At 40.7% G+C, this 14,347-nt stretch overlaps 1 protein-coding gene across 5 annotated transcripts in view; it reads left to right on the plus strand.

Annotated features, from left to right (window-relative positions):
- GMIP (GEM interacting protein) overlaps positions 1-14,347 on the plus strand; it is a 273,982-nt gene that overhangs the window by 174,585 nt on the left and 85,050 nt on the right. For all 5 annotated transcript variants that reach the window (XM_069231744.1, XM_069231745.1, XM_069231746.1 and 2 more), the window contains 6 exons: positions 915-1,025; positions 2,334-2,414; positions 6,720-6,908; positions 8,075-8,212; positions 8,461-8,651; positions 10,091-10,212. In XM_069231744.1, coding sequence (XP_069087845.1) covers positions 915-1,025; positions 2,334-2,414; positions 6,720-6,908; positions 8,075-8,212; positions 8,461-8,651; positions 10,091-10,212 — 832 coding nt within the window. The remainder of the gene's footprint in view (positions 1-914; positions 1,026-2,333; positions 2,415-6,719; positions 6,909-8,074; positions 8,213-8,460; positions 8,652-10,090; positions 10,213-14,347) is intronic.

Genomic DNA, 14,347 nt, shown 5'->3' on the forward strand with positions numbered 1-14,347 from the left:
GTTTTCGTTCGGCAAGCAAGGATACCCAGGTCTGACATCCTTCTCCACGTACTACATTTTGCATTCACGTGGCTCTTCAAGGCGCTTGCCGAACACCCTTCCGGGTGAATGCTCAGATGCAAGGACAATCCGGGTGGTAAGAATGCCCCAAGAGGAGATGCATGCAGCTTGAAACAAAGCGCTTTGAAAAACTGTTCCATTCTTCTCTGTATGTGTGAAATGTCTGGTAAGCACTTGTTATGGGTGCTGATATCAGCACAGCTCTCAGCACAGATGCAATAGAAGTGCTGTGAAGTAATTATGTTCAAGGCAAAAACTAAATTTTGTTCGCACTTATGTTGGGATCTTGCGGTAAAAAAATGCCTGAAAACAGTCAATTGTTTTTTAACTGTCTCAGAATTAAATCCTCATTTACACCAGACCTTTGAAAATAACGAATTACTTACGTACATGTAGAACCTAGAATGACAAAAAGTCAAAAACAAAATGATAATAATGCTGAAAGTCTCTGATATTTTAGGAGTTGAAACAAGTGCTGTATCACAACAAATATTGTTTCGCTTTTTTGTTCTGAGTGCACCTATTGCACCACTCTGCCTTCTTGTGCTAAATCAGACTTTAATGCATTAGTTGGCTGTCCTTACACCAGAATGCTCACTTAAAGTCACACTGTAATTCATTTCACAACAGAAGAACGGTCATCAGCTCTGCTGTGTTTACCTGTGGTACAAAGTAGAGAAAGTTACAATGTTTAACACAGAAATGATTCTATTTGGTTATTGAACAAACGGTTTGGAGCAAACAAGGGATATTACCTACAAACCCCATCTGTAATGGCAGCAGACACTTCCTCAGCATGCTTTATCTCCCAGGAAGGGCTCCACTGACTTGTCTTCATGCTCTGTGTCTCTTAGGACAGCATGCCCCTGCAGTACATCTATACATTATTCATGGAGCACGATGTGAAAGTTGGCAACTCTGCCATTGAGACTGGAGGACTTCTACAGATGAAAAAATATATCCAGGTACGTCGAGTTGCAGGATGATGAAGAAGAGAAACCCTTGCTCAAAGGCGAGAGGTGATTAGGAGGCACATGTCCATGAGCATCTCATGGACAGCATCAACCATGGTTTTCATGCTCCCTGATGCCAGGCGTCCAAAGCTCCGAGGGGTGGTCACCACAGACAATAGCAATGTCTCATACACTCCGTTAGTGGTTGGTAAAATGCGATTCCAATGCTTTTTACTGTCCATGGATGATTGAGAGGAATAAAAATGCTACTTTAAGTCCATGCGTGGTAGGTGAGTGGTCACAACAATGCATGTTACTGTGTGCTTGTTTCTCTCCATGGGTGTTTGAGAGCAGACATTAGCAATGTTTATTTCTCTCCATAGCTGGTTGATAGCAGAGTGGTTCTTACTGTCCATGCGCGGTAGATGGCACACAATAACAATGCGTGTCGCTTTTGATGCATAGTTGGTGACAAGCAAAAACAATGCTAACTTTTCTCAAAGGTTTGTTAATGGCAAACATTAACAATGCTTGTTACTGACAATGCGTGATGGGTGGCAGTAAATAGCAGTGCTTGTTACTGTCCATGGCTAGTTAATGGTAAACAATAACAACATACGCTTGCACACATATTTTTAGTATAAGAGATTACATGAAGACACTTCAGTTACTTTCCGAAATCTTTAAATTCTGTTTGTAAGTTTACATAACAATTAAGGATGTCCCCAAGAATATTTCTCAGTTGTTAGTCTCTTGTTGGAATTAATCCAGAAGAACTGAAAGGCATCACTCATTGCTATGTAAACTTTAAAAATAGAAAATTAAAGATTGTGGATATTAACTCAAATGTCTCCATTCTATATCTTTAAAAATTCGATTTCTACACAATACGGGGCAACTTGTCGTTACACGTGTGATGCATATCACTGGCGTATCTTCGCAATTCACCTGCTGATCCAGATGTATTTTCTATGGAGCTTATATAGATTATATTTCTAAGTTTAACCAGATTCCTCGTTCTGAGTGATGCTGACACCATATTTTGTTATGGAGCAAGTTATACTAGTTCAGCATAACAGTTGACCATGTCATCAACAGACGCTGCAGTTTTGTACATCAGGGATTGTGGTCCAGATGGTGTACCCATTGGCCAGGTGTGTTTTTTTAAAGTACAGAATTCCATTACATTTGTCACAGCCAATGCATGTGTGACAGAGTTCTGTGTTATTAACCCTTGCCTCTTTTTAGTCTATTTAAGTTTGTACCAAACTCTGTAACGTCTGTTGGTGACAGTATTCCCTCTGGTGCTTTTCCTTCCAGCCTCTAGCAGCGAAGAAAAACGAGATTGAAAAGTGGCGGCGAGAGTTCAGGGAGCAGTGGCAGAAAGAGCAGAAGAAAATGGTAAGGTCACAGGTCACGTGAAACCATTGGCATGAACTGATTTTTCTGAGCCTCTGAGTCAGTCAGAAAATCCGGACTGGGAAATCATCGATTCAGTTCAATGTAAATGTCCAGTTATGGCTCCTAGTAATGGTGTTCATCTGTTACAACCGACCTTCAATTGTTGGACAAATAAGGGATCCGAGGCATAGGACAAGAAACCTGTTTGCAGCAGGTCAGTATTGAAGTAGTGGTCAGAATTATGGTCTCCTGGTTCCAAAGTCCGCAAGTAAACCGCATCTCCGCGATCGTTCGTTGCAATGAATGAGTGCTATATCAAAGAGCAGCAGGCAATATTTGGGAGGGACTATCATCCCAAAGAGTGAGCACGTGGAGACTGAAATGAGCCAGCGGGACCCGGCAAACTACAGCTATTTCGGCATTGATAGCATGGTCCAAGCGTCCTGTGTTGGGCACTTACATTAATTTGTGCATATTGTCTACTGCCAAAGAGGGGCAGGAGATAAACAATCACTTCACCGATCATAAAAAACATTTACCAGGCATGCCTCAATGAAAAGGAAGAAAACTTTACTCAGAAAGCGTGCTTTTTTGTAATTTGATGTAAATCCTTTTAACTGTTTTGAAGAAATTTAAATATAAAGAGGTGCTCAGGTTGGGCTTGAAGACTTTAAAAAGTTATGTAAATCTGGAAGTTGGCTCCACAGGTGTCCAGCAGTACCAGACATTAAAAAATAGGGCCCTCTGATTGGGCAAAGGAGCTTTCTCTCCCGTTGGCCATTTCAGCACAACAGGATCTGTCCCACGGTACTGAGTGATCTGATTGGCTGGCTGCAACACATAAAAAAAATTACAACTGCTATTACAGCACTAAGGAATACTGCAGTGGGAGCCGCCACTCAAGCTTCAACTCCATGCTACAGTGGTACCCTTCCTCAGGGAAGTTTGCAAAGTACAGTGGTATTATGGGGATGAACCTTGAGCAGTGGCTACCATACAAGTACCACTGTATCTGCAAAAAAAAAACCTGAAAAAAATAAAATTGGGGGAGGGGTGCCCACGGAGGAATAGGTGTCTGTGGGGGGGGGGGGGGGGGGGAGGGGGTGTATGGCCTGGCTTGGTCCCAGTTCCTGGGCTCAGTGCCCAGCTTTAGCTGTGGGCAGGAGTTGGCTAAATATGATTAAATATACATATTCACTGAAAACTCAAAGGTGAAAGTGACTTTATAGTTAGGCGTAGTAATAAGAGCTTATGTTGCAAAATAGCCTTGGATATTCACTGAAAAACAAAGATTAAAGTGAAGTTAGAGTTAGATGGCGAAATAAGACAAAAGATACTAGCATGTAACAGTAAAAGGCACTGTAATTCCCCAGGTATAGTTTACTGAGCTAACTATATCTTGCTAACCCCACCAAATCTGTTCAGCCATTTTTTTCTATATTCCTTCCTAAAATCCATATAGGAAATTGCTTGGGAAAAGATGTTTTGGGACTTCCTCCCCCCTTATTTTCGGCCCCTACCTGACAAATCAGCCCAAAACTTTCCAGGAAGGAGCTGAGATCGTTAACTATAACCACACATTGGTGACCGCAGCTGTGTATTAAATATATATTGAGTGCACATAATTCAGTGTTATTAAAACCGTATTTCACAGGACATCATAAAATATGGGAAATAGTGTGCAGTTCTCTTTTAAATGTGGGTTTCATCATCACAATGAGAGTCCACAAACCAACATGCAGAGCTTTAGCGATGCCAAGACCACCCAGATAATACAGCAAGGCTATCTAAATCATGCAGCAAGATTATCTAAATATGCAGCAACGTAATCTAAATTCTTCAGCAAAAAAAAGCAAATTGTCTTACATACTCTCTATGTCATCCAATTGAACTAGAAACAGCATGTGTAGCTAACTCCCTAAAATGTGGCAAATTATGTGGTAACGGCTGCAGCCACAGAATCACATAAATCGATTGATCCTCACCATTCTCCTTGATTTTGTGATTTTATCAACACCTTATTTATGAGCCCCTTAGAACACAACACAACATTTAGCTGCTCGGAGAGGAAGTACCTGGCAAAAAAACAGTTTTTTGCTGCAGCTTTAGGAGAAGGATTGAAGCACAAAAACCTAAAGGCTAAAAAAACATTGAAACGAGAAATTAAAGTTTTTTTAAAAGGACGACGAACACCTCTGAGAACAGTGTGTACATTGAAATCTTTGTAGCAACTTAATCAATGCAAGCCATTTGGATAGTTTGCAAAATAAAATTTAAGCGAAATTCAGTTGTTAGAAGGGCAAATAAGCAACAGCCTTTAAGGTGGTAAGGATGTCCTGGACATGGGCCACTGACACTGTCCAGAGAGCATCATGCTGAGCTTCAACCGTGGAATCCATAAGAGACACACAAGAGATCAGCACTAATACTGCAACTTGCAGGGTGGTTGCAAAGAGCACATCACACTGTCACCATTTTTTGAAAGTATTAAGCTCTTTATGAAAAAAACTGGAGATTCAGATTGGCATCAGGGGTAAATTGCCGCTACAACCTTCAGCACAAAAAACATTACCAGGATGAATTTTGCCTGGTAAAACCAAACAGAATTATTTTCTGAAAAAGAGGCGGGAATTGAAAACCACCTAGCAAACACTGTAATTGGGTGGTAAATCTGCACCAGGAAATCATGGCTTCCAACATTACTGGGATTTCTCTGTGTGTTATTACTGTATTGGGTTATTAAAGAAACAATGGTCCCTCAATAAGAGGTGAAAAAATATATATATACCCCTTCGGTAGAACAATCATACCTATATGCACAGTCCAATCAACACAAGATATATTTTATTAACAATTAAAAACACAAAGAAGTGTAAGTGGGAAAATATGTTCAATAAGAACAGACTCAAATTTTTGACAAAAATAAATACATCTGATAAGCCACAATTCATCAAAGGCACAATTTAGCCGTTATACATGTAATGAGCCATTCACATGGGGTCAAGGTGTCAAAGTCGACAACACTTCGATCCTTTTAGCAGTATTACGATCATCATCAGGACTAAAATAAAAATAAGCCAGAGGGCACTGAACATGGAAGGGAAACTACATTAATACAGACTGACAATGAGTAGTAAAAAGTTTAAAAAGTGCTGCTACCATATTAGGACACAACCAATTAACTTAATAGAAGGACAGTGGTGAAAATAACACCGTCATGTCAATTCACGAGGAAAATCGGGATCAGGCAATGCCGATGTTAGCAGGCTTGGTGCTGTGAACACTTGCACCTTTTTTTCATCTCTTAGTTAGGGATCATTGTTTCTTTAATAATTATATGTGAACCCTTGGTTCCTTGTTATCCATTGGTTTCCCTTGTTGTTTATAACATTAATGCATTAGGAGCCCTCAAAGCTTACAGTGAAGACTTCACATATCTGATATCCTCAGCCCTGTAAGAGGGCTCACCAAACACTATTTCTTTCTGTCTCCTTCTACTCACTCTCCTGTCCCCCTTCCAGCACTCTGGTTATAAATAATGTAAATTTACCCAACACATAAGTAAGTATGAAAATGTATATCCATGGTATCCATTTTAGTAAATCCTAGTCCATCTGCCTTCAGCCATTACCCCTTATCCATAATCCCTTGTCCTTCATTCATTCATCTTCTATCTCTGTTCATCTGTCATCCTTTGTCCATCTATCATTCCTCATCCATGTTTACTAATCCGTCATCCCCTGTCCATCTATCATTCCTTATCCCATATATCATTCTGCATCCATATCCATCTTCGCTCATCCATCATCCCACAACACTTATCCCTCATCACCATCATTCCTCATCCATAAATCCTTGTCTATAGCTCCTCATTTCCACCCATCATTCTTCATCCATCACTTATCATTCCTCACTTCCCATCCCTCACTGATCATCCCTCTTCCTCATTTCAAATGTGAAGAATATCATGGAAAAATGAATCGTAACCCCCTCCATCCCTCCACTAGTGATGAGTAAGTATGGTGATGCATTTATTTGTGAAGATGACCACTGACTATGTAAAGTAGCCTTATTTATATTGATTGTATGTAAATGTATTTCTCATGGCTATCCTAAAAATCTGGGAAATGCTAAACATCACTGCTCACCTCTAGGGTCTAGAAAGCCAGGCACCCTCGCAGAACTTATAAAAGGCTTGAGCATGTTAATATTCTAAAACAATTGTGCTATAATGTTTGTATTTAACTCTTATTTTCACTGTAAGAAAAAAGTTATGACCTATCACTGTCAATCAACTGATTACAGAGCGATGTCTATACATCCATGCGCAAATCCCAAGCTCACTACTACCAGCGCTGTGAAGACCTAGAGAAAGCGAAGCAATTGAGTGCTAAGGCAGAGGAAGAGTATCACCAAATGACCGGGGGGGTGCCAGGCAGCTCTAACAAGCAGCGAGACCGGCGGCGCAAGGCCCAGGAGGAAGCACAAAGCAAGGTAAGTGAGTTCCTGAAGAGCTGCAAATATGGTATCTATGGACACCTGTGGGGATGTTGGGAACAAATAATATAAAGAAAAGTATATTTGGAGAACCATATTAGGAAGAAAAACATACAAGTTTTATAAGTCTATAAGACTAAAGAAAGCACAATATGAGCATTTGACAAGAAACTGTATGAGGTAGGACCCCTCAGTTTAAAAAATTAATATAAGATTTTATAAAGAATAAACTATTGAGTGTTTGGAAGTGGAGCAGACAATGGCTAAGAAAATCTTTCGGGTATAGGAAGCGTCTAGCCCAAAATAATTAACAATAATGGCGCAGGGGCTGGATAAGCAACCCTTTCCCTTACAGTAGTAGCCACTAATATCGGGACTACGAACAAAGGTCCTATGCACACCTGCAAAATACCAGGTTGAACCCAGGACCCAGGTGTTAGAGGACATAGTGCAGCGGTCAGAGCGACCGCCTCGGGAGCTAGAGATCCATGTTTGACTCTTGGCATCGGTGCAACATCCTGTGATTCTGGTTAAATCCCTTAATCTCCCCATGCACAGCGCCTTGAGACCCTCACGGTGATAAGAAGCGCTATATAAATCTACATTTCATTTCATTTTCACAAATGGTAAAGCCTACACCAGGCACCTACCATTCACAAACCAACAGGCACAGCCAGGACTCATAAACAAAAAGACAGACCCCCAATATGCCTACTTTGAAATACGTCACAATCGTAGTTTGTAGTGCTGCCTCGAAGTAATTAAATGTTATGATATTTATTGTAATGAACCATTAAATTAAAAAAATGAAGTAGCAGTCAGGGACGAAATGGAGGCGAGGGGGTTGGTAAAACTCAGCTGAATCATAAAAAACAATACCAAGCACGGTCTTGAAATGTAAAATGTTACATGAGATCCACGAACCGACTCTTAATATATGTTCATTAGTTCACTTTCAAGGATGCCTGGTTCCCAGGCTTTATCTAGAAGAAGGCGCATTACTAGAAAGCAATAAAAGCTTTGGATTCGGAGTAATCCATTCTTCACTTTAATGTTTATATTTCCTCCACATTGAGAATGTATCCTGCAATCTCTAATGTTTAATCTTAAAAGTTGGTCTGCAGCAGATATAAATCTCCACCCCTAACTTACTACCCTTGCAGGCTCAGGACGCAGAGGTCAATTACAAAACATCTGTAGTTGAAGCCAACGCTCGCCGACAGGACTTGGAGAAGGCCAAGGACAGGATTGTATCCCACATCCGAAAACTCATTTACCAGGGGGACCAGGTGCTGAAAGAGGTGAGTGGATGCCCGTTGTTCAGGCACCCTCAGGGTGATGCTGTAAGAGGTAAGGAGGTTTGAAGCGGTTGTAAAATGATAAGAAACCTCAAGTAGAAATGGTGATTCTTTACCCGAAGGAGATGGGTTGAACCCCGAGTTGATCAAATATTGGAAAAACTGTTGTGCAATCTAATGTGGAGAAACTTGTAATTTTTTTTATGAACTTGCACATTAGATTCGGAGTTGTTTTTCTATATTTTATTTAGGTAACAATAAACCTATTCAACCTGCAACGGAAGCACTGGGAAAGAATTCCAACAAAGTACCACAGCTTAGCAGAGAGCTGCAAACCCTACGACGTGGGCGAGAAATACCTGTCATTCATTCAGGAGCTGCCTAAAAGAGAGATCCCTGTTGAGGTCTTTGAGTTTGAGGAATTTTTCCCATCAGGTAGAAGGTGACCACAGATTTTATTCTATTGTGTAATTCTAAAAATAATCTGTGTCATCCTAGATTATATTGTGCATGAATCTGTGTTTGTTATTGGAAAGTAATGTATTTTTTGCCCCAGAACAGGATCAAATGTTATGTGTGTTAACTGCAAAGTGACACACTAGAACGGTACAGCTAATTTAGGGCCAGATGTAGCAAAGGTTTTTACCCATTCTGTGTCTACGGGAAAAAGTGTTCGTATATATGGCCCTTAATTCTTAAACACCTACCATCACTCACTGAGTGTTTTGCTCACAAACGTCCCTGCCAGTCACTGCATGGAATTCCCTTGTGGGATAGTAGCAGCCACCCTGTTAGGTAACACAGCCCAACTTTAGCTAAAAAACAAATCGAGGAGTTGGACAAATCCAGTGCTTACACCTAGACCCTTTGTGACTAATTCACTGAGCCACTTACATTTACGTTTTAGTTCCACATGTAAATGGCCCAATTTGTGGATGCAGGTGCAGCTGCACTAGCATTGACTTTTGCTCAGTATTACCCCAATAGGGAGTAATATTGCATTTGAGTAAATCTGATTCGGGTGTTATGTGGGCATTAGACAACAAGGTTTTCCTTAAACGTGGGAATATTGGGGTATTCTCATACTTTTCTAGACCCCTTCTCAATGTTAATGTGTTCCATTGAAGGGCAAGAATGAAACCCTTTCCAGGGTAGGAGGATGGTGCGAACACCTTCAAAATTGGGGGAAGGTGTTTATGCACTGGGAGGAGAAACAAATGTCAAGAAATTGTGCCATAGCACAAAGGCAATGCCACTTCACCCTGTGTGATTGTACAGCATGTAAAACTACACATGCAGAAGTGCCTCAGTATTAACACAAATAGGGGAGCATAAATGTATGTCTGGAAACCTGTGTCTGTCTAATTTTCTAGGTGCACTTCTGGAACACCTTCTGAGTGTGCGTAACTTCTTAAAGTGTACACAAGCAACGTGCTGCTGGTCTACAACTTCCCTTATGAATTAGGTTCGAGACAACTGTGGCCCACTAGAGAACTCAGATGTGTTCCTGTAACAAAGCATGATGAGCAGTGTGAAGAAGCTCGGGAACCTCACCTCAGCAAACACACAACCAGAATTTACTCCATTATCTTTGTACTTGTACTTAATTCGTGGTACCCACCTGTTTTCTCAGAGATCAACCATTTTGCAACAATTACCTTCAGTAGAAATGTTCTGAGTAGGTAAATGCAAAGCTTGAGACCATGTGGTGACGTGTCAAGAAAAGTGTGAAGGAAATAAGGCCACCCCTTACCCCAGGTAGACCTCTTCAGTTGTCAAGTTATGTCTCCATACTCAATTTGTTCATAAATAATTTAGGGATAACAATTGTGATTTACAGTCAGAAAAATAATTAGTTTCCTGTTGTTCTGCTATTTCCAGGCCCTCACCTGCTGGCAGAAGGAAATATGCTCCACAGATAGCTCCCTCCTCCTCTGGGGATGACCTCTCTACCAGCTCAGAAGACCTAATTGCAAGAAACCTGCTTGTCAACAGCGATCTCAGTATGTAGATTTACTTAAATAATTGCCTTATATCTTACACATTTTTAAAAAGACTTGCTTCTAGGTGCTCCAAGTTTTGGCATAAAAAGAGATAAAGTGGTTTGCCCGGGATCAAGCTATTTGGTGAAAATTGGGAGATGTGAACTCATATTCCCGGATTCAAAAGTCAGAAATTTTGTCTCTACAACTTCTTATGTTATTTAGCACTGTTCATTGGAGATCTTATCATTCAAAGTGTTCAAGTTCTGGGATTGCCTTGGATGTTCAACAAGAGGGATGATCCTCTTTGGATCTGTGTCAGTCTCCTTTACAACTCTGCTGAGAAAGCCGACAGTGCAGCTGTAGACTTTCTCAGTAATAAGCTATTTTATGAGTCAACCTAAAACTTCAAGCACATATCCCTTTCTATATGGGTGTCAGGGATGCTGCCGTAGGGTTGAGAGGAAACTCACAACAGTAGGAATCACTATGCTACCTGAGGGTCAAGCAGCACTGTAGACATAGACATTAGCCCTCAGTTCTTCAGCAGACACCCCATAAATTCAGAAACCCACTACCATCAAGCATCAATTTGCTATCTGAGACTGCAAAGAGTGCTAAAGAAACATACACATGAACTAGAGCGAACCACAAAAATCTCCAAGTTTGGAATTGGTATTTCATCAACATACAGAAGATTTGGGGGGGGGGGGGGTCAAAAAACGTGGAATTTGCAAGTAATTTCCCACCTTTCTTATGGAAAAGAAAACAACTAGCACATTTCAAATTGTCAATTCATGTATACGAGCACCAGGAGGCCATGTAAATGGCAGACGTTGCACTATAAAAGAAGTGCCTGACACAAAGTCAAGATGAATTAAATTTGCCATCATAATAGAAATTAAAATGAGTGAATATATATGATTTACACTGCTTTTGATCTCAATGTTTACCTTACTTGTAAGTGCTTCCAATTTTGACAGCTATGGGAACTTAAGTACAGGGGGAGTAAATGAACACACAGGCCCATATTTATACTTTTTTAGCGCTGCATTTGCGCCGCGTTATGACGCAAAAACAGCGCAAACTTACAAAATACAATTGTATTTTGCAAGTTTGCGCCGCTTGTGCGTCAAAAAATGACGCAGATGCGGCGCTAAAAAAGTATAAATATGGGCCACAGTGTGGTCAGCTGATATTAGAAATATGACCCAGGTTCCCTTGATTCACAGTCAACATTGCCTTTCGCAACTATGTTCAAAGTGAAACAGAGATGAGATACCACGCTGAAACCAGATTGTCATGCTGTGCTATAAGACATCATGAGGAATCTGAAGATGTGAGTGGTATTTTGTGCAGGTCAGTGTCCTCAGAGCAGCTTCTACCTCTATTGAGCTGCTAATCACACTTTTTCAGATAGTGTGCCATGGTGCTGCTTTCATATGCGTTAACAGTTAGCATTGCATATGGTGATTATGACACATGTGCAAAACAAGAATCCTTGTATTGTATCCTGTAAAAGCAGGCTCAATTTCCTTCTGAAAGAATGGTTTTATTCGCATCATACCAGCAGTAGTGTCACATCCAAGGCAATGGTACATCAGTTAAAATCACCTTTTGGAAGCCAATTTTCAAAAACAAGTGGTAGCACTTTTAACCTGAGGGTAAACATCAAAACCAAAGTAGTGCCTTCCAGCACCAAGATTTACCCCTACAAACAGAACTGGGAACAAGATCTCTTTTAAACGAGAAAACTAGAATAGAGGCCATGCAACGAGTATTTCAACAAAACCTCTACATCTACAGGATCAGAACCAAAACTGGAAAGAAGTACAGGACTTAGACTAACAACCAGAATAAATGCAACAACCAGCCTCCCTAACACCTCTACCAATGAAGGGCACACACCGAGCATCCATAACAGGTTCAGATTGAAGTATGCAAATAGATAGGTATATTTTGTGCATCAGTAATTTATTGGATTTATAAACTGGTCAAGCAATAGAGTATTTTACTGACCCGCCATTTGTAGTCATATTTCCATTATCAAAGAAATATCTAAAAAAAAAAGGATAATTGCTTATGAAATTAAATAGAGTCTGGCCTGCTAGATGTATGCCAATCTCCCTCCATGGATCAAAGTGCAATTGTTCTTCATTTTAAGCAATGCAGTAATGATATGTGCTGGTGTGCTTCAGACGGTCAGTGCAGGCAGTCCTTCCCAGTCACAGTATATAATCATTAGCACATACTGCTGCTTTTTCATAAGGAAAAAGTTGAATTTTGTTCTATCTCAGATGCTGCAAAAGGACAGTTACTTATGCCAAGAATGCCACTCACAGCAAACACTAGCACATACCATCACGAAGTTGGTTCCTGCACCTGGCACTATGGAAGGGGAAGAGCTACAACCTTCATATTAAACTTTCATTAGAAACACGGGCGTGCTGTGAGAACACACACGAGGAAATTCCAAAATACATTTCCAAGTATGTGAAGTAGTACTCCTTAAGTACCACTTCACATACTCATAAATAGTGTGGGCACCATCTCTTATGCGTGGAGTTCTCCATAGACAATACGCAGAACATGCCCACAGAGCTTGATGTTTCAGGTGCAGTTGTGGGTCTGGGAAAGGGGAGTGGGTGGAAAATGGGGAATATCTGCTACAGAGTGGGTGAGAGAATGGAAAAATAAAGGACAGGCCTAGTGTGGAACATACAAATGCAAAAATATACCTAGAGATGGGTAAATCAGTTGCAATTCATAAATATTACATCCACTTCTTCTCAGCTAGTAGTACAGCCCAAACAAGCATAACTCCAAGCCACCCAAGGCTTGAAGTAACTCACTTACCATGCATGGCAAGTCATAGGTACTTAAGGGATGGCTTTTGGTCATATTTCCTGCCCCCACCTAAAAGCATTTCTGCTTAGACTTACTGAATTTCACTTAAGCGAAGTTTTACACCCAAGTGTCGGTGTAAACTTACATGCGGTAAGATTTCCACATTTAGATTTACCTTTGTTAATTAGCCCGTTAGAGCCTACTTATATTATATGAATAATCTCAGAAAAGGGAAGCGCTTGTGCTGATTTGTTCTGTATTCAGATCTCACAAACATATTCAGAAGTATATTGAGGCTGTAAAGGTTTAAGGGCTGTTCTTATGCACAAAAACAATGCCACAGAAAGCAAGTGTTTAATAAGTGCAAAGAGTGGCACTGAAGTATGGTGTAGAAATTATATAGAGTACTGACACCCCACTCTGAAGTCACCTGCAAGTGGCACATGCGATCTAATAAGCACCGATAAATATAGAATTCGTGATTGTGCTGCTGTGACTCACTCATAACAAACCCGATGACAATATGCAGCAGTTTTCTGTACTCTAAGATGAATGCGCTATTCATACCACAGCGTGGTTATTGCTGCTGCAGCAGATAGTTAAAATGATTATTTGTGGAGCATGAAGAAGGCGCGGGGAAGCAAAACAAGTTCTACGGATTTCACCTCTGAATGAAAAAGTCATATAATAAAAGGTTCGACACGATTTTAACTTGCGAAGTGTCAATTTTGTTGAAATGCATATTAGATAAAAATGGATCCAACTGCTGTAAACCTATGTGTACGGTAGCCGACTAAGTATGTGGTACTTTCTGTGCCAATATTTTCCATCGTGGCAAACGTTTGGATGATAAAGTATTTCTCGGGAGGTAGAATGTTGTAGAGCGGAGTGGCAGAGAGTGGAGTAGAGTGTGGTGTAGAGTGTTGTGTTACAGAGTGTTGTAGAGTGGAGTGCTGTGGAGTGGCATAGAGTGGACTGGCACAGTGTGGAGTAAAGTTTTGTAAAGTAGAGTTGAGTGGCATAGATTGGAGTAGAATGGTGTGGAGTGCAATAGTGAAAAGTGTAGTGGAGAGTCGTAGAGTGGAGTGGCGTAAAATTACATAAAGTGTCATATAGTGGAGGGGTGTAGAGTGGAGGGGAGTAAAGTGTTGTAGAGTAGAGGGGCTTACAGTGGTGTAGAGTGGAGTAAAGTGAAGTTGAGTGTAGTAAAGCGGAATGGAGTAGAGTGGAGTAGAGTGGGGTGACGTAGAGTGACAGAGTGGAGTGGGATAGACTGGAGTCTCACAGAGCGGAGTAGAGTTGTGTGAAG

This window comes from Pleurodeles waltl, chromosome 4_2 (assembly GCF_031143425.1).
Source record: "Pleurodeles waltl isolate 20211129_DDA chromosome 4_2, aPleWal1.hap1.20221129, whole genome shotgun sequence".
Taxonomy (NCBI): Eukaryota; Metazoa; Chordata; class Amphibia; order Caudata; family Salamandridae; genus Pleurodeles; species Pleurodeles waltl.